This window comes from Amblyomma maculatum, chromosome 8 (genome assembly GCF_055883805.1).
Source record: "Amblyomma maculatum isolate TAMU_Amacu chromosome 8, ASM5588380v1, whole genome shotgun sequence".
NCBI classification, from domain to species: domain Eukaryota; kingdom Metazoa; phylum Arthropoda; class Arachnida; order Ixodida; family Ixodidae; genus Amblyomma; species Amblyomma maculatum.
Window position 1 is genome coordinate 11785246 of NC_139351.1, and position 25336 is coordinate 11810581.

General features: G+C 45.0%; 1 protein-coding gene across 1 annotated transcript in view; it reads right to left on the reverse strand.

Annotated features, from left to right (window-relative positions):
* Positions 1–24142: 24142 nt before the first annotated feature.
* LOC146180544 (chitinase-3-like protein 1) overlaps positions 24143–25336 on the reverse strand; it is a 41601-nt gene continuing 40407 nt past the window's right edge. Inside the window, exon 9 of the mRNA XM_084577771.1 lies at positions 24143–24346. Within this exon, the coding sequence (XP_084433897.1) occupies positions 24143–24346 (204 nt within the window). The remainder of the gene's footprint in view (positions 24347–25336) is intronic.

Genomic DNA, 25336 nt, shown 5'->3' on the forward strand with positions numbered 1-25336 from the left:
ATGTTTGCGTTTATAGTTTCAATGTTTGCTGTATATCGGTTTGTTGGTTTCTTCTGAGAGCTTTCAATGCTACTTTGGTTTTATAAATATTTTAGGACACCTATTACTTTGGTTCTAGTCTACATTGTTATGGTAGAGTCATGATCGGTAAGTCCTCTCAGTTAGGACGTGTCTGGTAAAAAGTCATTCCTGCTCAATATTCCCGGTGTATTTACAGCAGGTATACAAGTGAAAAGAGTTGGAAATGAAGTTCCAAAGAAAATAAATAAGGAATGCCAAATTTTACGATGACACTTTTTACTGTGCAGAGCGATCTACTGGCACTAAATGTTTCCGGCAGGCGCCATCCTTGCTTAGGAAACAGCTGCGGCTGAACTGTAGACAGGCTGCTTGAAAGCTTTTTCTAATTTAGGGGTTGTCAAACGCTTGCGTTCAAGTAGCGCCAACAGCCATCAATTAGTACCATGGAATCTTTGTAAGTCCTCTTGGAGATGAACACGTCCTGTTTTTTTTCTTTTGTTTAGTTAGCTATTCGTAAGCAGATAGTCTTCTTCCTTTTGGCGATCAGCTTTTCATTAAACTTTTACCTCTCAGTGATGCTCAAATCTATACACCCAAATAAAATTTAGCTGGGGTTTAGCTTTGGTTAAACCCGGTAGGTTGCGTAAGCAAAGCCGACGTAGCTTCTCTTTCTATTACTTCTTCTACTTCTTCTTTATTTGGGGGTTGCGTACACAGTCACGTGTCAGTTTGCTCAACCATTTTTGCTTATATATCACAGCCTGTTGAAGATGGAACGGGGCAATGGGGTACGTGTCTGCTTCGGCAAGTACTAGTGTTTCGGCGCTGATGGGTCTAACCTGCGAGCAGCGGCGCTTCGCCCTGTTCCCGCCAGCGCTTCCAAATGCCTAGAAAAAAGCGCAGTGACACGTGTACATTTTTCGCTTTTGGTTTAATTTTACTAACAAGGCTAATTCGGCTGCGGCAACTCCGCCTTCAGCTGCCATGCGCACAAGTAGACGAACTCCAGTACTTGTCGTGCTCATGTCGCACCTCCGCAAGCATAATAGCAGATACGGCAGCTAGTGGCGCTTGCAACGGGTTCTAGAACCTACTCAGCTCTTCGCACACGGAACTACGAACCAGATCGCGCAAAGCGTATGCTGCTTGAAAAATACGCAAGAGTCGTAAATCGCGGCACGCTGTTGTACCTTTTCCATTGTGGTAGCCTCGGCAAGGAATTCGTTGTCAGCTGAAGGTAGGTTGCGCACAAGGCCTGCGAATAGCTGCTCTTTTCCGCTACGCATTAACTGTCTCAAGTTTTGTTAGAAGGAAGGATCGGCTCGCCTGTAGAGGCATGTCGTCTTTCATGTACACCTGGACACTCTCGTTCGGCATCTGGAAGCGTGAGTGGAGGGCCCGTTCTGCATGTTTGCGGCAATCTGTGCTAGCCTCCAGCAAATAACGGAATTCTTGTCATGATGTTAAAACTTGCTCGTGGTCTTGGAACCAAGTACGGGTGCCATACTTGAGACTGCAGTAGAAATTCCTTAGGTTGGCAGCATCGCCCCGCTGCTTTAAAGCAGTGACACGTTGAACCTCAACGAACCAGTCCTGCATATCCTCAAAAATATTCTCGTGGAACGACGTGGAAAGAGAGGGTGTAGTTAAAGGCCGGAGCGACGCCGGCGACTTGCTGAGGTGGAGCACTAGGTATCATGACGGTGGCTAATGGCTGAAGCTCAGGAGACAGTCCCTGGAGCCGTCAACTGAAGTGATGCAATGGGGTACCGAAGGGTACACGGCTCGCGCGACGTCTTGTTGATGGTGCCCTTCTCATAGGCAACCAATTTACCCGATGCTTCCACCAGAATCTCACGTACTCGGTATCTCGGGATATCAAGGAGCTTTTACAACAAGGGGTCAGCCCAGCGGGAACGTCAGGAGCAGCACACACGCACAAACGACATTTCATTATCCTTCCATCTAACGTCATGCGCCATCTGGCAATGCTAAGTGGCAATATCAACATTCCAGCACACATTCTGTTTTTATCAGGTTCGTGCGCACCAGTCTGCCTTCTAGAAAATGGGTCCATGAGTCATGGTCCTGTCCGACGAGTGAGAAATCCAGTCTCCTAAAAACATCGGTTTATTCCGGGTAAACGGAAAAGCATTCAATAAAAAGAAACAACATCGGGTGCCACTGCTCTGGAAACGTGCTGTCGAAACACGTGACAATGGAACACCAAGAATAAAGGGAACGAGGTTCAGGACTTTACCACGGCAATCATGTCAATCAAGGCAGACTGAGGTCTCTCTAACCAGGCTACGCTGTCGTATTCCGCCCCTAAATTTCTATATGCACAGGTCTGGTTTGGCGCTTTCTCCTGTCTGCGCATTCTGCGAGGAACCGGAAACAATAGACCATTTCTTGATATTTTGCCGCCGTTTTACCATGATGAGAAAGCGGTACTTAGAGAAGCCGTTACAACAGCTGGGTCTTAATTTGAGCAGCCAAATTTTATTATCGTTCGGTGCCACCATGCTGGGGTACTGCCACAGGTATGTTTTCAACGCCATTCAAAACTTCTTAATAGAAACAAAACGTCTACCTGGCTAATATGCTTTGAAGTTTTAATCTGTACATATAAATTTTACTATTCTCCTACTGCGTGCGTTAGTATTTACTCTTATATATTTTGGTTTATCATATTTACATTTCCTTTTCTATTCCCTAGCATTTATTATTATTATTTTTTTTCCGATGTAGTTATACATCTCAAAATCTAATATCTCTGCACCCCAATTATTGGCCGATCCCCCTGTGTGGGTGTGTGCCATCACATTAGAGGAGAACAACAACAACAACAACACTGCGGAGTGAATACGGTGAGTTATTAGGCCAGAGCGCCAGTGGCGGTACGAGAAATTTGCTCCTCGCGTAGCAGCAACTCACACAAATACGCCTAAGCCATTTCTGCAGGCAAAGTTTCCACCTTCGTCTGACAGGTCTTCGTTTGGTCGTCCGTGAACGTCCTGTTGACCAGTGACGCTCGCTGGCCGCCCCTCGCTGGCCTCGCGCTAGGAAAAAGGCCGCTAGTCTTGCTTTCTATGCTTTGGCTGCCCTTGTTTCGCGCCGATCACCCCCCCCCCCCCCACCCATGTGGCAGTATGCGTTGCTATAGTAATTGTGAATTAAATGGTGCTTACATGCATCTGGCGCGTAATTCATCCCAGGAAAATGAGACATAGCTGCCCGCTCCCTTCAGGTATCTTGAGCAATAAACACAACAGGTACTCGATGAGACTAATATTCCGTAGGGCCTACCAAATCAGCGAGACTGCAAAAGTAGTCTTACTGCATTTCCACGCCTATCAGATTATTGAAACCTATGAGCGCACTAGTGTCACTGGCCCACATGTTTTAGAAGATACCATTGGACCTATAAACCCATAACGTATAAACGCAGTAATCATCAATACCAATAACACCAATATTCCGCCAGACATATAAGACCTGTAGTCTACAAGTACAAGCGAGATTGCAGTGTTCAGTATCAGATGTGTCTGCGTACTTGCGTCGTCAGGGGCTTGATCTATCGCCAACAAAAAGCATCATCTTGGTTTTTACACACAAGTTGATAATGTGGTACCTTTTGACAATTGATGGCCAAGAGATTCCTGACGTGACACACCATAAATTCTTGGTTGTCACTATAGACCGCGACCTTTCATGGTCGAAGCACATCTCTTTGCTCCGAAGAAAACAGTTTTGCACACGTTGTGAGATTTATAGCTGGCAAATCCTGGGGTCCGTCTGAACGTTATTTACTTCGTCTGTACCAGGCGCTTGTGATTGGAAATATAAGATATAGTGCGCCGGTTCTTTCTGGGAAACGACTTAATGCCCTGCCAACAGAGGAAAGCGCTAATGCGCGAACATTTAGGGTGGGCTTGGGTGTGCCCTGCAAGACGTAAATGTGCGGAAAATTTTATGAAGCCCGCGCCTGCACCGCCCGCATTCATGTCCAGCATAAGCCACTGTGGGTATATTTGCGACACTAAGGTAGGCATAATAACCACTCCCTTGGCAACATTTGTAGCTTGCGTCCAGATGCATCTTTTTTGAAAGCTATCAGGATGCAATGAATGGTAATACCTACAAACTACATGCCCCACCAAATTTCGGCAGTGCCATTATGGATAATTCCAAAACCTAACGTGCGTGAACATATTCCAGTTATGCCAAAAAAATTCCACATCGCAAGAGCTGTACTCAAAGAGTTGACAATGTCATATATCTCATCTATGCATAGTGACTGATTACATTTTTTGTCGACGGCTCAGTGTCGACCACCTCTTCAGCAGCAGCGTATGTATGCCTGGAAGCGCGTACAGTCAACGCTTGAGAATTATACATAAAATATCATCCATGGTAACTGAATTGGCAGGCATAAGCGAGGCCATCCGCTACATTGGTCCGCAGAAATCAAATAACTAGACAATATTCTGCGACTCGAAACCTGCACTACAGACTCTAAAAATGTACATGAAACCAAGTACATATGAACAGTTAGTCGGAAACATTGTTGTTCTGCTTGCTGAGGCCTTCCAGCGTGGCCACGCCGTCATGTTTCAACGGATCGCCAGTCAATGCGATATTGCAGGAAATGAAAGTGCTGATGCAGAAGCCAAGCTGGCTCATGAAGACCAACCTTCCATACACATCTCTTTCTCAAGGAATGACGCCGCAGCCTTACTGGTTCATTCAATGCAGTTTGTTATGCATCTACACTGGGACGATGCAAGCCATCAGCAGGACTCCATCTCTCAGATAGCACTTCACGTACCATCTAAAGTTATGCGACGTCAAGGAACTCTGCTCCATTGGTTACGGCTTGGAGTCGTGTACACCAAAGGCTACCTCCACAAGGTCGCAGTTGAAGCAAGCCCGATTGCATGAACTGCAACATTCCAGATACAATTTTTTCTATTATTTGTGAGCGTCCTACCTATAGTGACGCGACGAGGACTTTGGAAAATACTCTCAAGCAGTTGTACAGCAGCCCTCTCTCTGAGGAAAACCCTAGGTGCCAAAGCGAAACAAACGAATAACAGGTGCGAAATTGAGGCCCTGTTCGATTTTTTAAAATGAAACGGGCCTAGGTTCCCGCCTGTGACATTTGCGTGTGCTGTGAAGTGAGCGAGTATCACACGTTCATACGCGCTTGTGCTGAAACGTGTCAGTGCACTTTAAGCTTTTTCTGCTGAAGCGCCTCCTTTGCGACCTTCCGCGTTTGTGCCGATATGTGGGTTCAGTGACAAACGGTGCGTGTCCAAAACATATGTGGTACGTGGCGTTCTATAAGTGTGCATGGTCTCCTCAAGTGCGCGAGTAGCATACGTGTATGTGGTACTTTGAGGTTTTCTGGTCAAGTACATCTTGTGCGTTTTTCCGTGTTTGTGCTGGCATGTGAGAGGGCATTTCTGTCCAAGAAATGTGCGTCTAGTGGCGTTTCACGAGTGTCGTGAAGTGTGTGCATGGACTCCTAAATAACTCAGACCACAAGTGAAACCTCACTGTTTTTTACTTTCTCTTACCCTCTTCTCTAGTGTGTAGTAGCAGGCCGGGGTCACTTTAGCGCTGGCCGACCTATCCACCTTTCTTTTAATTAAATTACTCTCTCTCATATGCATTCAACATATACTCTAGCAGATCTATATAAGACCCATGTCAATAATCTGATGCCCTATCGGTTTTCTACTGAGTTTTTTTTTCACTACACTACAGAATTTTTGTTTGACACAGAGGAAGATTGTAAGTGTCTATTCTGTCCTCCTGGCATTTATTGTTAAAATTAGCAAACTTGCATGTTTCGTAGACACCATATTTGCATTTTTTGTCAGTTGCATAGATCATGCGATAAGAGCTCTTTCGAATATTCTCAAGAACTAGCAAATAATAATTCCAGGACGAAAGTTCCTCTGATATTGACATGTCTCTCCTCTTTAGAACCAGAAATGGAAAATAAGGGGACTCTCTCGTTGCGGGTGTGTTTGTTTAGAGGTTTTAGGTTGAATAAAATTCGTTATGCTCATTTGGAGACGCTATAACAGAACGTCAAGAACTCTCCAGGTCATGTGCTCCGCACCAAGAATCTAGCCCCGGCGAGCTGCTTTCGAAACGCTATATATAATAGGTGATGGTTGCGATAATGCCAAAAGCACCACTCCTCCCCCGCACACACACCTTCGTGCCATATATCTTAGGCGCAATTATAAACACAGCTTTACACCAATGTTCAGGTTTTTGAGAGCATGATTTTCTATGCGGAGAGAACGTCCCTTCTGACTACCTACAGCAAGCAATCAATGACTTCTTTGAAGCCAAGAATACCGAGAAAAACAAAGTAACATCTTTTCGGTCTCGGATTAGGAATATAAAACACAGATGAAACCGCCCGTAAGTTTAGCGCCTCCAATGTATTTTCACAGGAGCACATGGCACTTCACTTCTTGTCCTTTCTTTCACTGAATATAACATGCTGAATTAAAAAAGGCGCCTCTCGAATAGGAAAGGAAAGCGAGGTCTCTGTTTCGTTTAAAAAAGGCTTGCATGTGTTAAACCACCCCAGCACTTTAAGTCTCCACACCAGTGTGGAGAAATTATTGGGCTGCTGGAAAACAGATGACCACAGAATGCGTTGTGTTTTTAAACTTGAATCGCAGCGTGTTTTTTATCCATTTGTTGGTACGTCACATATGTGGGACAAGGTTCCCTAAAGGGTTCGTAAAACGAATACAGTGTGTCTTGTACACTTTAGCGCCTTAGCGTGGCCTCTTTCGAAAGACAGTGAAGACAAACAGGACCTTTTGCAAGACCTCAGACGTCGGGGAGTACATGCAATACGCAAGAGCACACTGTAAATCCGTGTCGGAAGAATTCGCTGAGCAACATTACTTTTGCACGGTGGTTAGATGCAGGTCTGTCCAATGTGAACACCCCTGTTCGCGCTTTTCGTCCGTTGACAGCGTTGTTCATTTTATCAGGGCATACATAGTGTTGTTGCTAGAATAAAGTAGATTATAAAGGGTTAAAAGAAAAAAAGGGTGGCCGATCTATAATTTAAAAAGTGAGCGATGGTGCGGCCTCAATAAATACATGAGTGCGGGTTGTTAGTGAAGAAACCCGCTGCTGCAGGGTGCCCAATTCTCCTTGGCTTCAGCGCCGGTTAAGCCCTTAATCGTGGAAGCGCTTTCTTCTCAAGGTTTCGGCGTTGCAGACCACAATGTTTTCGGCAGCATGGTTGAGGCCCCGTTGCTAAGACGTCATATTTCGTTTCGGATCTCATTTGGGCGCTGCCTTTTCCCTGAATTTTCCTGCTATTTATTGCGTTCAGCTTGCACAGTTTTCTTCAAGCGCGCACAAAGCTGGCGCGCTTTTGTCCCTATCGTTTTGTAGTAAGTCTTACAGCTGCTCTTACCTTGTTTATTCCCACATAATGTGAAACCAGAACTACATGTGACGAGAGTGAAAGATCATAAAGACGCAAACGGCAATTTTCCACTACAAGGGAGGCGGCGGCACCATCTTGCATCATTATGAAAGCGCACCATGCTTGCTTGGGTGCTTTCGAAATGCAGAGCTTTCCTCCAGCGACACCAGATACCCTCAATGCTCCCTTTTTGCTAGAAACTCTGCGTTGACGTCTTTTGCTCCCAAATGTCGTAGGACGCAGTTCTTGCTTTTTATCATGCGCGACCAAACCAAGTAAGCACTATCGTAGCACTATGATCGAACCTGCCTCGTCAAGAGAGGGAGAACAAGGCGCAAGCTTTATGCACGGTTTCAGCGCAAATGAGACTCCGGTTCAGGCGGGGAAATTTTTTAGAACGTGTGGGATACATTTGCACAACACTATGTCGGCACTACATTTCATTGTATCTGATTTTTCCGCACATGGGGGGGGGGGGGGGCAAAATAAAGCGAGCCAACAAAAACGAAAAGAACCAGAGCAAGTGTGACAGATACTGCGCCTTTTCCTTCCTATGAACCAATTATTATTATTATTGCCGCAATACACCCGAAAAAATTAGCTGTGGCTTAGCTCTGGTTAAGCCTGAGTGATTGCGAAAGCAATACCTCCCTAGCTGCGCTTGGCTCTGCTGGTGGTTTGGCATGGCTTCGCCTTTTGTGCAACTAAAGGATTTACTGAGGCCAGTTAAGTATAGCGCCCACAAATCTCTCATTGCTGACAATAAATGTTTTCCAATCCAAAAAATACTCTGGACACAACATGGTTTCTACTGTTTGTTTATTCCAATGAACAGGCTTTGGTGGTCCGTAAAGTAGTGACTCTCGGTCTGAACACTGGCAATTACACAGTCGTTCGAATGTCTATACATCACCAAGTCTAGACTGCTACCCCATTGGGTAGTACCCTCGCTCTGCACTACTCATAGACGATTCTTCGGCATTCAGAGAGTCCATGAAACTACTATCGCTGACTGAACTTGTAGAACGCCACCGGGCTCGCCATTCTACGGCATAGGCGCGTTGCTTAGCCAACCGCTCTTGCCTTTATTCTGTCTCCTCAGCACGGCGCCGGCGTTTGCGCGCAGCACGTCGCTCCAGCGAGGCCTTGTACAATTCCTCAGACATAAGCGGAGCGCGCTTGCGGCGCTCCGTTTATCCTCTCCTAGAGAGCGCCCTCACGCAACGGGCCGAGGAGGCCGTCACGTGGTAGCCGCCGCGCCGAGCGAATGAACGACTACGGCCGAAGAGACGAGTTGGGGCCCCTGCTCTCCTCTGGTCGTGACGTCACGCTGTCACATGGTAGCCGCCGGGCCGAGCGAAGGAACGGTTGGTTGGGGCCCCTGCTCTCCTCTGGTCGTGACGCCACGCTGTCACGCGGTGCGCCGGAGCGAAGGAACGACCTCCACCGATGGCAGAAAAGTGCTAGCAGTATTGCTTTCGCAATAAAAAAAGCACACAAAAAGCCCCGCCGTGGTGGTGCAGTAGTTAAGATGCCGGCTACTATTCCCGAGTACCAAAGTTCGAGCCTAACCGCCGGGGGCTGTGTTTCGAGGGGGCGAAACGGAGGAGCGTCTGGGTGCTGTGCGATGTCAGTGCTCGTTAAAGATCGCCAGGTGGACGAAATTACTGCGTAGCCCTCCACTACGGCTCCGATTTCTCTCTTCCCACTTTCACTCCCACCTTCCTCCCTTCCCTTTACGGCCCGATCCAGGGGTCCACAGAACAAATGTGACAGATACTGTGCGTTTCCTTTCCTGTGAACCAATTATTATGATTATTATTATTATTATTATTATTATTATTGTTATTATTATTATTATTATTATTATTATTATTATTATTATTATTATTATTATTATTATTATTATTATTATTATTATTATTATTATTATTATTATTATTATTATTATTATTATTATTATTATTATTATTATTATTATTATTATTATTATTATTATTATTTAAGCTTAGCAGTGGCCTAACTTGATTGAACCAGAAATTGAAGGTCGAATGATGGCTCTTTATGCTGTGAGTTTGGCATTCGTTTGCGGCATCAGATGACCGGGCGCCGGTTCGAGCGAAGGCTTCTGCAGTGCGCTTCTTGCACTTTCGTTCACGGGTCCGTTCCTGGTTCTTTGAGAGTTGTGATGCCCGTTGTTCTGGAGTTTCCGTATTCCTATTGGCTCGCCATCGCGGTCGGCCTCGAATTCGGTTTCTCTACGAAGTACATCCGCTGTGTAAGTTGATTCTGCCTTTAGTTGTCGAAGGTATTTACAGCATTGCAAGCTTCACTATCCAATGTGCTGAGCCCCTAATCAATGAGAATTATACTAAGTAATCGCGCAATCTTTTCGAATATAGTCCTCACAGAGCACGGTATCCAGCTGCTAGCCACAAGCGACCCTTCGAAGTAGGTATAAAAGCTCACCTTTTGCAAGCTGTAAGAATACGACAGCATGCACTAGCAGGAGGATGCTCGATTCGGCATCCAAGAACCCTGGAATTTTATTTCGTATCCCCTTCAAGCAAGTTGGTACCTTCTTTCAGCTTTGTTGCAGCATGTGTATCATTAACTCACACCACCCATCGACTTATCAGTGCGACTCCATATCATCGGCCAACCACCATTTGGCACATGGCTCAAGGTCAAATGTTGATGCGATTTATGCGGCTCACGTGTCAATACCGATGTCACTGTAGTTTGACTGCGAATGTTCGACCTTGACTTTGGCTAAGATCAAATACCGACGCAGGTAACTCGTCTATTGCTTTGAGTAGAGCTATCTCTGCGCAATTCAGTTCTGTGCGTTTTCTCACTCCGCGCCCTCGAGCTCGATACATGACGGGTGCCAACACCCAAGGGAGCGCTCCAAAACAAATAAATCACGCAATTATGCGGGGAATGCCGAGTGCGAGGACTTTCCCTTCTCGTCTGCCATTGTTAGTCGTGATACCTCGGCGTCCTCGTGTCGAAGCAGCCTATCCGTGCGGCGGTTGCTAGCTCATTGAACTACTGGCCTGTCGAAATAAGGAGTCGGGATTTTAGTGCGAAAGCATATCTTGGCTCATGAGGGACGTGGACAGGATTTTTGAACAGAGCGTGTTCTCATGAACTGTCAATAAATTAAACACAGTGTTGCGACAGAGTTTCTAACACGCGCCAACAGCAACAGAACAGCATCCCTGACCCAATCAAGAAAGCATTACATTATATCGCAGCAAGCGATCACGCCCCGTGTAAGAATGCAACACTATTGCGCTGTGCAGTCAACATTGTCATCTTCATAAGGTTCCATCTTCTGTGCTCCTCAAGTTAACCTAGTTATGTGCGTCATACACATAAGCCATCTGTGCGAAAGCGAGCGAAGTTCACGAGCCTAGTATCGGACGAATTCGCATGCTGCGTGAGCAAACTTTGCAAAGTTTCCCATTTCCGCACGTAAGGCCTAATTGCTCCTTGGCCGCTTTTTTGCAACGTTCTGAGGCTCATCGTCACAATCATTGCCCGGGCATACCAATTGCAGGACAAAGGTCTTTCCGACATGCCTCCTACTATTCTGCTCATGTGACAGCTGTCTAATCGCATTCGCCCGCCATTCTTTGTCCCCTGCCACGCCTGTCTTCCCTTGCAATTCAATTTATTAGCCTTGCGAACATCGGTCATCCTCCCTTTGCATTGCACGAACTGCCCATGCCCGTTTCATCTACTCGAGGTTTTTAACGTTCAGTTAAATAAGCTTCTTAGTCAGCGCTCGCATGCATAAGAAAATGATATAAAATTAACAACCCTTCAAGGGCTATCAAGAGCTCAGAGTGCTGTAAATGTTTTGGAAACTACAGGTTCAAGTCATTTTGCTAGAAACTATTCTTTTTTTTTTTATTACATAAACGTATGCAAAGTGCGAACACGAAACTGCCTTTGCGTGTGAGCCGGGTCATGACTGTGAACTTGGAGATTTTTTCAAGTCTTTTTTCTTTCTTCCTCCAGCCTTCAAATAAGGCCCTGAGAATCCATCTACCAAAAACTTTGCTGAAGAGTTCACTGCAGACACTGCTTTGTGTTGATGAGTTTCGTTTGTATGGTTTAACGTCCAAAAGCTGCTCAGGCTATTAAAGGCGCCTTAAACGACGAGTCCGGAAATTTTGACCACCTGTTATTTAATGTGCATCGACATCGCACAGCACGCGAGAGCCACTCCGATTTTGCCATTTTTTTCTTGTCTGACTTTTTAATCTGTTCGTTTTTACTTTATGATATTTCATTTTGTTTCTTTATTTTCGACTTTTATTTTCTATATTACTTTTTGTTATTTTTGTTTTGTTTTATATTATTCTGTTTATTTACTGTTGTGATTATTCATCAACATTAACTAGTAAATTTTATTGTTTTCAATTGCAATAATTACTATTTATTCTTATTTTTCAGATATCCTAGTATTAGTAATTGGTTTAGTGAAAAGGAAGGAGGACTATATCTCACACTTTCTCTGCTTACACCTGAACCTCACTGTAAGGGATAGTCATACTGCTACACCGCACTAAGATTTGCAGACACAATCATTGCTTCACCTTTAGCGTTTACATTCTACGTCCATGGTTTGGCCTTACCAATATAATATAAAAATGCTTTTGTATTATTAAAAAATTTACTCATTCATTCTTCAAAAAGAAATTGTGTACGTATGAGTACTGTACATGTGAGTATGCAGGGATAGGAGAGTGTAGAATTCTTCGCAACTGCGGACAGTTTGTGCTACGACAAAAGGTGTGTGCGCAAAGGCGTGTGCTGCAGCGCGAGACTAGTGCCACCTTGTGTGCGCGTTGTCTGCTCTATAACCCGGATCATTTCACGCAGTTCATTGTGCTGTGACGTCATCGTGCACGATTAGCACTTTAAATCCCCTTTTACCACCATTTTTCCCAGTAGTAGCATTCCTGGTTCACCTCACCGCTGGCCAGCATCTCCAGGTTTCATTCAATTAAATTGTTTTTAGTCGCTTTCTAATTTCGTCTCTTCACCTGTCGGACATTTTCTCATAATCAATAAAATTACTCTTTGATTCTGAATACGAAAACTATTTAATAAGCATGTAGTTCTTTCACCTCTATATAGGCGTTCGGTCACGTGTGTTTCAAGCACATTTATAGTGTTTCAAGCTGAAATGATTTTAGCCTCCATCATCGGCAAACTTGAGGTGACTTCGAACCAAGACCGAGAGCGACCACCCAGGTGCCGATTCTCCATCGTTCGGGCACCGATTTCTCTTCATCCGGGGACCGAAACCTGAACACCTGGGCAGCAAGTGAGATACAAGACGAGTTGTCTGCTTTGTAAGGCCCCATGCTCTTCCTCACTAAAGTGTGTTCCCTATTGCAAAAACCAGTGCCACTGGGAGCCAGCGCCCCAGCGCCATACCTGATTATGGTCCCAGTATGACGCTGGACACTGGGCGCACTGGGACGCTCCGCGCTGGCGGCACTGTTCGCCCGAAAAAAAAAAAGGCGTGGGATAAAAACTAAAAAGTAAAAAGGAACGAAACAAGTTAGGCACATAAAAAAACCTAAAAAAAAGTAAAACAAAAAAAAATGTGTGCACCAAGCGTGCCTCGAACTAAAGTCCCTAGGTACATACCAATCACTAGCTCAGCACGCTAACCACTCGGCCACGCCGAGAACTGGATTTGCTATAAATATTTTTGCGTTTTATGTCATGACCCGCATTTATAAGGTTGGGACTTCATGTTTCGCAGTCTACAGGCCATTGCTACCGCTCTAACAATTGCAACTTCTTGATCATTTTAGCTTGCTGTCTGCTCTCACGACTTGCAACTAATGTTCTGGGTGCATATGCGCGCTATTTTGTGCACTGGAATCATTATAACATCTGGAGTTTGACATCGCTGGCAAATTTACCAACGCCGGCTCTTGGGTGGTGCTCTGCTACCGTGGGCGTAATTTTCGCTGAACACGGAGCTTTAGTAGAAGCCTTCAAGGAAAAACGTGCGACCAAGCTTCAATACCGGCAAGCGCCGCAGCGATGACCGTAATTGCGTGTGACAACCTTATTTGTATGTAAACATTGCGGGAAGCGTTGCGATGACCGAAGGCTCGGCTGCTTGATACGCAGAGTAAGAAGGAGCGCAAAAGCTTGAGAAACACGCCAAATATTATGCATTACAAGCGCTGTATGTTGTTGCTTTTTCTCTCATGGACCCATCGCTCGGTAAACTACTCTCTTCCTCGTTTTAGTTTTTCTTTCTGCTGTTGATACTGGGCCATGGTGCAGGCTACGCTCGCCTGCGATTGAGCCCGCATTGAACATTTTGGCAGTAATCATTGTGTTAGAGTACCCTTAAGATCAGCTGTGAAGTTGGTTATGCATGGTAGCCCACATTATTCAATTCCAGCTTTAGTAGTGCGTTAATCGTCAGTCTGTCATGAGATCGAGGTGCGGCGATCGTTGTCGCTCTCGAAACGCTCGAAACGACCTATCGAAACATGGAAACTCTAGAAAAAAGATACTGCCTTTGTTTTCTTACAAATGCGCAACGACTTCGCAGCAAAAAGCGCTTGCTTGAACCATATTTTTCATATGCCCCCCGATGGTCGATTGAAAGTACGCTGTTGCCCTTTTGGCCCCTGAGGGATGCTACTCCGGCTGACGCCGCAGGCCGCACCGGCTATACTGGGGCACTGGGACCAGTGCGGCACAGCGCACATACAGCGCTTCTCCCAGTGCATCGCGGATGCCAGCGACACACCCAGCGTCAAAAGTCTAATCCTAGCGTTTTTCTCCCATCGCACCAGTGCAGCCAGTGTTTTCCCGTTACTGCTCCAGTGAATATCGCAGACCTCCAGCGTGCCCAGCAGATCCAGTGCAAAACCAGCGCGAAAATCTTGCTGGTTTCGCACTGGAGACGCTGGGTTTTGCAATAGGGTTGCTGGGCGAGTTGGTGACTGATCATGGTACAAGGAAATAGAAGAGACGGGACAAAAAAGTAGACACAACACGAGCGCTGACTAACAACTGAATGCATTAAAAGCAGGAGCGTATAAATACAATGAGCGACAGATGCGCAGGAGCGAAAAAGAAGGGCCACAACGTCAACACAAAAAAGTCATGCTGATTACTAAGAGTTACGATAGGCCAGCTCGTGGCGCGACAACAAAACAGAAGGTATTCTTGCGCATGAAGCCCTTTTGCGGGCGATGATTAGGGCTTCAAAGATTTCCCTGGTATATTTTTGAGCGTAGCAGTTCAGAACGATGAACTGTTAAAAGACATTAGTTGTGGTTCAGCTCTGATTAACCCAAGTTGAATTGCGAAAGCAATGACTTCCGCCAATGCTTTCTTTAGTCTGCTACATTATTCCCCTATCAAGCCCTATCAGTGTAAGGTACTACGTTATTGGGGGCACTTAAGCTCGTCCTTTAAGACTATGACGCGAGAGCGTAAGCTATCAGATCCCATATAAAATCACGCTTAAACCAACCCGTATGGACGTGCCTGCGTTTCGTAGGGGTAACAAGAAAGCAAACGGTTCTGGCAGGCTGATTCTGATATAACCCTCTCATATGAAAGGAGCGACAAGAGTTTGCAGCTCCTGCTCGTGGCATAGAGTTAACGTGAATTCAAATGTCATGGCAGGCAGATTCCACCGAGGGGAAGTGGCTTTCGATATTTAACCATTGTAATGATGATGAATTTCCATTTGATGTAATGGTGCTGCTTGGCCTCCACTGAATGTGGCGCTATATAATGGCTTCGAATTATTTTTCGAGAGAAAGTATGCACTGGTTTACTGCCACACAAAAAGTGGCTGCAGAAACTCACGACTGACTGGCAAGGGTATTGTTGCGGGAGTTTTACTGTCACGAAGCCAGACTAACACTGGCTGATCATGATGGCTATATATTAACATAGCCATATGCTCTTTAAGTTGTGATTGTGGATTCGTTTTGCGAAACATTGTGTGCCATAACCAGGCAACAAAGAAAAAAACGTCCAGCGTGGAGTAGTGGTTTGCGCGCTCGGCTGGGAATCGGAGGGATAGTGTTTCGATTCCAGGTGGAGAGATGTATGTATGTATGTACGTATGTATGTATGTATGTATGTATGTATGTATGTATGTATGTATGTATGTATGTATGTATGTATGTATGTATGTATGTATGTATGTATGTATGTATGTATGTATGTATGTATGTATGTATGTATGTATGTATGTATGTATGTATGTATGTATGTATGTATGTATGTATGTATGTATGTATGTATGTATGTATGTATGTATGTATGTATGTATGTATGTATGTATGTATGTATGTATGTATGTGTGTGTGTGTGTGTATCTTTGTTCAGTTCAGTTCAGTCGTTCAGTCGTGTCCGACACTTCGTGACCCTATGGACCATGTCACGCCACGCTTTCCAGTCTCTCACTATCTTCCTAACATCACATAACTTCATCAGCAGTGCCTCGAGGATGCCGTCTAACCATCGCGTTCGCTGCCTACCCCTTCTCCGGCGACCCTCAACCTTTCCCAACATCAAATCTTTCTCCAGCGACTCCTCTCTTTTCATCAGATGACCAAAGTAGCTGAGCTTTAACTTTAGAATTTGACCCTCCAATGAGCAGTCAGGGTTTATGGTCGACAATGTCGACTGATTTGATCTTCTGGCAGTCCAAGGAATTCTCAAGAGTCTTCGCCAACACCACAATTCAAACGCGTCAATTCTTCGGCGGTCAGCCTTTTTCACAGTCCAACTGTCGCATCCATATATCAGAACTGGAAAGACCATAGCACGAGTTATACGGATCTTGGTTGGCAGACTACTGTCTCTGCTCTTTACTAGGCAGTCAAGGCTAACCATTGCTCTCTTTCCCAGAAGCAGGCGTCTCCTAATTTCATGGCTGCAGTCTCCTTCCGAGGTAATCTTGGAGCCCAAGAAGAGAAAATCTGTCACAGCTTCCACTTCTTGTCCATTGATGCTCCAGAACTTGATAGGGCGAGACGCCATGATCTTTGTCGTTTTAATGTTCAGTTTAAGCCCAAACTTCTCACTCTCTTCTTGTACGGGAGCCGGCAAACGACGGGTTAAAGGGTCGTGACGCTGGCCAAGCGTCGATCCGTGGTTATGCCCTACTCTGCACTACCTCATTTGGGCCGTTATAGGTGGTTTGTGAGGCTTGTGCGTGCTTTTCGAGCGCACCCCGGGCCTTCTGGACGGCCCATAGTTGAATTCCCTTGTCTGTATTTTACACAGCACTTTGAAGTTTCGGAGGGTATGTCCTGGATGCAGCTTCGGTCGGGAAATGGCACAGTCCCACATGATGTGCCATTGGTCCGCCGGACCCACTTGACATACACTGCACATATCACTCGTGTAGATGTCTGGGTGGAGGACGTGTAGCACTGCCGGGGCTAGGAGTGACCCGGTCTGCATTTTCCTTAGAATGACCGCCTCCTCCCGACTAAGTGCCGGGTGAGGTGTTTTCTTTTGTAATTTAATGCGGCTGGTACATCCAGCAAACGGACACAAGCGTCACCGCGAGCCTAGAAAGGCCTAGAAAGGCCAGATGTATGCGATAAGGGACAAGGCGGGCAACGTCATCACGAATATGGACAAGATAGTCAAAGTAGCCGAGGAGTTCTATACAGATCTCTACAGCAGCCAAAGTAGTCTGGACCGTAACGAGATTGGCGGCAGGGAAAAGCAGACAGACGTTCCACCAGTGACGAAGCACGAGGTCAAGAAAACATTAGAAACTATGAAAAGAGGAAAATCAGCTAGAGAGGATCAGATAACTACAGATTTGCAAAAATACGGGGGGGGGGGGGGGATATCGTGCTAGAAAAACCGGCCACCCTGTATACGCAGTGCCTGGTGTCATCGATGGTACCAGAACCATGGAAGAATGCAAACATTATCCTCATTCATAAGAAAGGGGACTCTAAGGACCTTAAAAATTACAGACCAATTAGCTTACTGTCTGTTACGAATAAGGTATTTACTAAGGTAATCGCTAATAGAATCAGGACAACCTTAGACAGCAGTCAAGCAAAGGATCAAGCAGGGTTTCGGAAACGGTACTCTACTATCGATCCTATCCATACCATCTATCAGGTGATAGCAAAATGCTCGGAATATAACCAGCCCTTATACATTGCATTCATTGCTTGCGAAAAAGCATTTGACTCAGTTGAAACCTCGGCGGTGATGCAGGCATTGCGAAATCAGGGGGTAGACGAGCCGTACGTGGAAGTGCTGGAAGATATATATAGTGGCTGCACAGCAACTATAGTTCTTCATAAAGAAAGTAACAAATTCCCATTAAGAAAGCTGTTAGGCAAGGAGACACAATCTCTGCGGTGCTATTCACAGCCTGCTTAGATGAAGTATTCAGAGACTTGGAATGGGAGTAGTTAGAAATAAGGGAAGATGGAGAATACCTCAGCAATCTGCGATTTGCTGATGACATTGCCTTGCTAAGCAACTCGGGGATCAACTGCAAATAATGATTGATGACCTAGACAGGAAAAGTAGAAAGGTAGGCTTGAAAATCAATATGCAGAAGACTAAGGTAATGTTCAACAGCCTCGGGAAGGAACAGCAGTTTACATTAGGCAGCAAAGTACTGGAAGTAGTAGGCTAATATGTCTACTTAGGACAGGTAGTAACCGCAGATGCGGACCCTGAAAAGGAAATAACAAGAAGAATAAGATTGGGATGGAGCGCATTTGGCAAGCACTCGCAGATTATGCCTAGCAGCTTACCGGTATCGCTAAAAAGGAAAGTATATAGCAGTTGTATCTTACCTGTACTCACCTACGGGGCTGAAACGTGGAGGCTAACCAAGAGAGTTCTACATAAGTTGAGGACAACTCAGAGGGCTATAGAACGAAAAATGGTAGGGGTAACATTAAGTGATAGGAAGCGTGCAGAGTGGGTCAGAGAAATAACTCAAGTTACCGACATTCTTGTGGAAATTAAGAAGAAGAATTGGGCATGGGCAGGACCTGTAGTTCGAAGAGACGATAACCGATGGTCGCTTAGGGTAGCAAACTGGATTCCAAGAGAAGGAAAGGGTAGCAGAGGGCGGCGAGAAAGTTAGGTGGGCGGGTGAGGTTAAGAAGTTCGCGGAGGTCAAGTGGATTCAGCTAGCACAGAACCGGGTTGATATAGTCAGGCTGCTGCTGCTGCTGCTGATGATGATGATGATGCTCCCACTAAGCGGGGGCAACATCATGAGCCGGTTGCTCGAGAGCAGTTCATGAAAACAACAGGTCTCGCTGTGGTGATATGTGGTATTTCGCGAGCGCTTAGTCTGCATCGGCCGATGGGTTTTAAGTTTGGCTGAAGCCCTGCTGGAAGTGAAAAGCCCTTTTATGATGGACTGTGTAGGATTTGTTTTAAAAGGCAAGTATGATTTGGTTTGGTTTGGTTTGTAGGGTTTAACGTCCCAAAGCAACTCAGGCTCTGGGAGACGCCGTAGTGGAGGACTCCGGAAATTTCGACCACCTGGGGTTCTTTAACGTGCACTGACATCGCACAGCACACGGGCACCTTGCTTTTCGCCTCCATCGAAAAGCTGCCGCCGAGGCCGGGATTGAAGTATGCTAGAGAACTACGTCTTGCGGGAAAACAGCCCAAATTATTATTGTGCACACGAGCAGTTTCAAATTTACAGTACTGGCACGAAACTGCGCTACTTTTATGTGCGAAGTCTAAAAGGTGACACTCTTATGAAAGGGACCATTGAAAGGGACTTTGTATGCCAAGGCGGAAATTTAATAATAATAATAAGATTAATTCGTTCACAGGAACGGAAAGGCTCTGTATCTGTCACACTTGTTCTGTGGACACATAACCGCACCGTAAGGAAGGGACGAAGGTGGGAGTGAAAGCGGAAAGAGTGAAAGTGGTGCCATAGTGGAGGGCTCCGGAGTAATTTCGATCACCTGCCAAGGCTGAAAATATTGTTTTGTGCAGAAATATGGCTCTAGAGAAATCAGCGTAGGGCGGCAGTCCTCTTCTGTCAAGCTTAGTGAGCAGACATGGGGACTGACAGTGTTACTCTGCTGCCTCGACTGCATACGTGTGGTCATCATGGCATGATAGATGGTCTACCGCTGTGTACCTTTTTCTTATACAAACTGTTATTGAAATCAGACAAGTTATAAATTTCTATACTCTGCTCTGCATACGTGTGGTCATCATGGCATGGTAGATGGTCTACCGCTGTGTACCTTTCTCTTCTTATACAACCTGTTATGGAAATCAGACAAGCTTAAATTTCAAAGTCAACAAGGCCAAAATCATTATGCACGGCGGCATATTGCGGAATCTCTAAATAACAGCTTGAGGGGTGAGTTGGCGCAGAATAGCACACAGAAATGTGGCGCGACAAACACAATCACTTAAGAAGAAAACAGAACACAGGTGCGTGGATTGATGGAAAAAAGTTAAAGGAGATGTGGCATATAGTGAACAGACAACGGTTTTTTTGTGGCTATGTAAGGGTTAATAAGAGGTGCTTTGGATGGACCTGCCCTACTGCACAGGTGACATGCTTTGGATGGACCTTTCTTACTGCACATGTGTGGTGGTTTTTTGCTAGTGTGTGTCTGTGTGGTGGACTGTGACTGTCATGCTTAGACGATGATTGTGTTGTACTGGGACGATTAGCTAGGCTACTAACTGCTTGATAAAGAAGAGGTGTGTAGAGATGTACTTGGGTGTACAAAGTGTGATTGTCATGCTTGGAGGATGTCTGTGCTCTACTGGGATGAATGTGCTACTATCTGCTTGGCAAAGAAGACATTTGTGAGTATGTACTTGGGTGTAGAAGAGGATGTATTAGCTGAGTGGTAAAGAGAAAGTGTCTGTTTAGTGCCATATTACAGTTGGTAGTATTTTTTGTGCGCATGCTGTGGAGAATAGTTAAACAATGAAGTAATTAAACTCTACGCAGCACTTCACTCCTTATCTAAGAGAATGCCGCAGAAATGGGAAACTGCTCTGGGCAAATAAATATTGCTACATTTACGGAAGAATGTTCAAATCTGTGCAGTGAAGACTTGTATGTTGTGCCAGACATTTCTTCTAGGATAAATTCATTCATTGTGCAAGCGCCTGTGTAAGCACCAGCGAACACATCGAACACTGATAGAGAAAGTCTAGGTGCAAAATTCAGTGGAGGCATTTGGATCTCTCTTAAAGAGGTAAGGGAAAATTGTTTCCTGTTTTTATCCATTGGTTTGATGCTTTTTCACAACTTTTCTTCTTTCCGTCTCCTCTTTTTTTTCTTTTTACTCTTTCTACTTTTTACTCCTTTAATTACTTTCTCTAATCTTGCTGGTTTACTTCTTTCTCTCATCATTTCTTTCCTTTTTACTCTTGCCTGACAATTTTCGATGTTGTGAAGCAGTTACGAGGCCTGATATTAAAGCTTTGCAGCATTTGTGCACGCTTTAGCACAATATTTACTTTTTTTACGCAGTTTACAGAACAGTGGTTGTTATGACGTCGGGTACTATATCGATGTCCTTAGCTATTTAACGTAGAGTTGACTTTTTGCCTTTAACTAATTACTCCACATGAATTAAATTTTTCACGCAGATACATTTTTCAGCCACTGCCTGATGCAACTATTCTTTCTGTTCATCAATGAATTCATTTTTTGAAAACAACGATCTGACACACCCCACAGACGCAAAAATCCTTTCCACACTCAAGAGCCTATAAAGGCCATGAAGCAAACAAGCTATGTGCTCACTTATACTGTATACTTACTATATACTATATTTACCATATACTTACTGCGAGAACTTCATGTTTATCAACTTGTGCTTTAGGGTAGGATGGACTAGAACCTAGGTGAGTTTTGCACAAGCAAAAGTTTAATATAACTCGGACGAACCATGCTAAACACAAACGTGTCTAAGCTGGTCAGTGTTGTTTGAATGGATGTGATCAGTTAAACCACTCATTATGTGCTATTCAGTAACTCACGACAGCACTATTCCCTCACAGCTGTGCAGTGAACAAAAATGTTAATGAACTTGCCAAGTAAAGTTCTATCCTGTGAAGCACAACCTACATCTGTCTTGACCTGTTGGATAGGTTTCCCGAAAGACAGATCAATTTAGTAGTCGTGCCAGAAAGGAATTTTAGCACTCAGGGAATGAAAGCCGGAATTCGACGGGCACTCCTACTGCCGCTGCGTATTTACTTACCGAGATAACATATTTCTTCAGTGTACTACATTGAAAGATGTCATGCACTATAAAGGGAGAGCTTCGAACGATACTGTACAAAGAAAAACGTTCACGTCTATCCTGCTTACCAAATGAACGATATGAGCAAGGACTGACGCAGGTGAGGAGAATCGGTATAGCTTTCCAGGAATGGCGTACGTGGATTAGTAGGGAGCTGCGTTGCAGGTGGGGTGGTGACTGCGTGGCTTGTGGACTGGTTCAATATTCTTACAATGAGAATTGTTGCGCTGTTTCATGCCTGATATGATCACATTTTGCGACAGGCGACGTAATATTGCCACTACAAAATGAAAAATGAAAATGACTCTATCCCGTGAAGTGAGAAGCGCAACTTATGCCCGGGAGACAGAACTATTTTTGAACACCGCTGAATGGGAAATTTTCACATGCGAGCACAGGTATATGGTGTATGTTCCGCGCCTGAGTACCAGCGTGGATGAGCTTCGTGAGCACCTCTGGTCGACCTGCCTTTAAACCACAGGTCATGGATACATTGCCGTTCATGTAGCGATAATAAATGGAACAATCCAGATAACGGATGTGAATCGCATAAAGATTCTAATTCGGAAGTACTTCCGGGGTGTACGAAACTGCGTGGAGGTGCCTGGTGTTTTGTGCGCATTTCATAAGCTCATTGAACAGTGGGTCCTCGCTTCTCGCGGCTGTTCGCGCCGAGTTTTCATTTATAGTTTTCCCGCTTGCAGTCTTATCGTTTTCTGTCTCTCTTTTCAAAAAGAAATCAAAATCTTGGGCGTAAACAGCAAACCTGTCTACTTTATTGTCTATATATGCATTGTAGAGCCTCGCGGCGGTGGCTCTTTGTGGTTAGAGTGATTAACTGTTGAGTAGGGCAGCCTCGGTTAGATTCCAGCCGTGGCTGCAGAGTTTCGATGGATGCGTAATGTAAGGCGCCAAAGTTTTGTTTCATGTCAGTTCGCGTTAACAAACTGCAAACTGTAAAACTTATACAAAGCCACGGCCTCCCTTGTAGCCGATTCGTAGGTATGCCGAGTTTCTGGGCTCTAGTATTGCTACCCTCGACTTACTAATCGTGCTGAGGATACTGATTTATGTAGAGCAAACAATTTTGAATCCATTCAGGTCAATTACTATGGTAGCAAGGCATTCCCATTACATCCGTGAACACTTCTGTTTAACTCGTCTGCCCTTAGAAGCACATTGCAGACCATATGTAGCTGCATATACTGTGGCTGAATCATTGCCAAGTTGGAGCCGTTCTTAAAATTCTGCTGACTGTGTGCCAGCCTATATAGTGATTTCATACGCAAGAAACCGTAGAAACCCTCGTAACTTTCCTTTATATTATAAATATTTGATCCTGCAGTTTAGAATGTGTGTTGTTGTTGAAAGCGGTTAAGGCTAACTTGGCTTCTGTGGTTCAGCATTTTATTGGACTTCAGTTTCCAAATACATTTTTATTTATATTTTTCTCTCTTTCTCTCTTCCGATTAATTCAATGAAGCACTTTTTCGTTACATGAAATTCCATACCGTTACAATAGTTATCATTAAATATGATTGCTTTTTATTTTTTACATCAGCGTTCTTTCCTGTGTGTTCTTAGAGTGTAGCCACCAACAAACATTTAGATTGAGCGGCGTTGGCTACTCTAGCTTAAAATTCAGGCACGGTAAACACGAAGTGCTGAGGAGGATGAAAGTAAGGCGATAGAAACCAGGAGGGGAGGAGGAGGAAATAAAAGTACGAGAGTACCGTGGAAGGATAGAAGTACCGTGGAAGTAAGTGGAGGAAAGCGGAAGATCAGGGTATGATGACAGTATCTGAAGATGTGACAAAATGAACAAAGATAGGACGAGAGAGGTGGAATTTGCAATGCTTCATCTGCGACGGCAGCTCCTGCAAAACGCTTCTGCCGAACAGAGGCTTGAATCCGCTCTTTCAGGCTTTGCGTCCCGTATGCATACACCTATCGTTCTAATACCACAGCAGATGCGCTAACAAAAGATGCAATTTTTTTTTCCAAAAACACTTTCAGGCTTGCGTTCGGGTACTGTCTTCGCTACTCATCTATTGCTCTTAATACAGTGGAGAACATTATGGATAGGAATTTCAATGGACAAATATCCGTTCCGCATTAAAGCTCGACCTCTATTACACGGAATAAAAGCGGTTTGAACTACGCTGGTAGATTTAGTATGAAAATCACATTACTGTGGACCATGTATCTCGAGGTAGAAAGATAACACTTCTTCTAAGGAGGTGCGGACGCTACATATAGCGTCCCGCAGTAATCCAGCAGAAAGGTCTCTGTCCTGAAAATTTTCATCTTCGCAGCGCTTGTTTTATTCGCGACCAGAACTGCCAGCGGTCGCCTGCCCCTCCAGCCCGTCCTGCCCTGGCAGTGAGCGGTGGTAGAGGCGCATGGCGTGCTTGACGCTCTGCACCAGCGGGAAGTGCCTCTCGGAGCACACGGCCCGGATGTCGTCCTTCTCCACCTGAACCAGCATCACGCACAGGTCCGGGTACTTGCGCAGCGCCAGCCGCACCTACGTCATCATGCAGCAGACAAATGCCAAGATGGTCATGGGGCAAACCAAAAGTAGGGCATTATTTTGGCATAAACGCAACTGCACTCACAAACAACATGTGAATTTGCCGGACGTCACGCTCAAGAACAACGTCTATACGCATCTTGAGCCCATGGCCAAACTTTACAAGGCGTTGAAAATTTGCTTTAGGTCGCAAGAATGCGGAACAGTAATTTGCGCATAAACTCACCCCAAACTACTCGCACACCTTTGTGTGATTGCTTCATATGCGAAATATCATGTGCAGCCGAACATTGCCAAGACAGTATGAAAACGCGTACACAATCTTAAAGAATGCAAAGAATTAAAACAATTCAATAGCCGCTAGATGCCGCTCTTACGAAGCTCTTATTGCTCTATTAAATAAACAAATTAGACGACCTGTAAAATTTCTGCTGGCGTCTCTCATAGCCTGAGTCGCTTTGGGCCGTTAATCACAAAGAACCAAACCAAAATTCTTGTTTCTCCTTATATGTGCGTTGGGTCTCATCTCGGAGTAAACGTTTGAGGCGCCTCATGACGAAACGAATGCATGGCTTAACTTGGGCCAGATATAGTAACTAAAATAGTAATAACATTACGGATACCGGGAATCTAAGTTACATCGAAAAACGCTTCAGGCATGTCGTCGCGCAGGTGTGTCGACGCGGGGCTGGTGGCACACTACTGAACTGATGAACAGGTTTATGCGGTCTGACACTGCTGCACATATCCATGATACGAAATGCTCCGACAGCTGGCAAGGATTTATACAATACAAATTGGACGTTTGCCTAGAGTAGGCGCAGGCATCTTGGGTGACATGATGGTGATTGTAACATAATTCAACGTTAGCAAGAACTTTAGCCACGATTCTGACGTCATTGGCGATCATTTCGAAGCGTGATGCCGATGATGCGACAGGACAGAGCCTAAACAAGGAAAGTGAGAACGATATAGAATTCTATT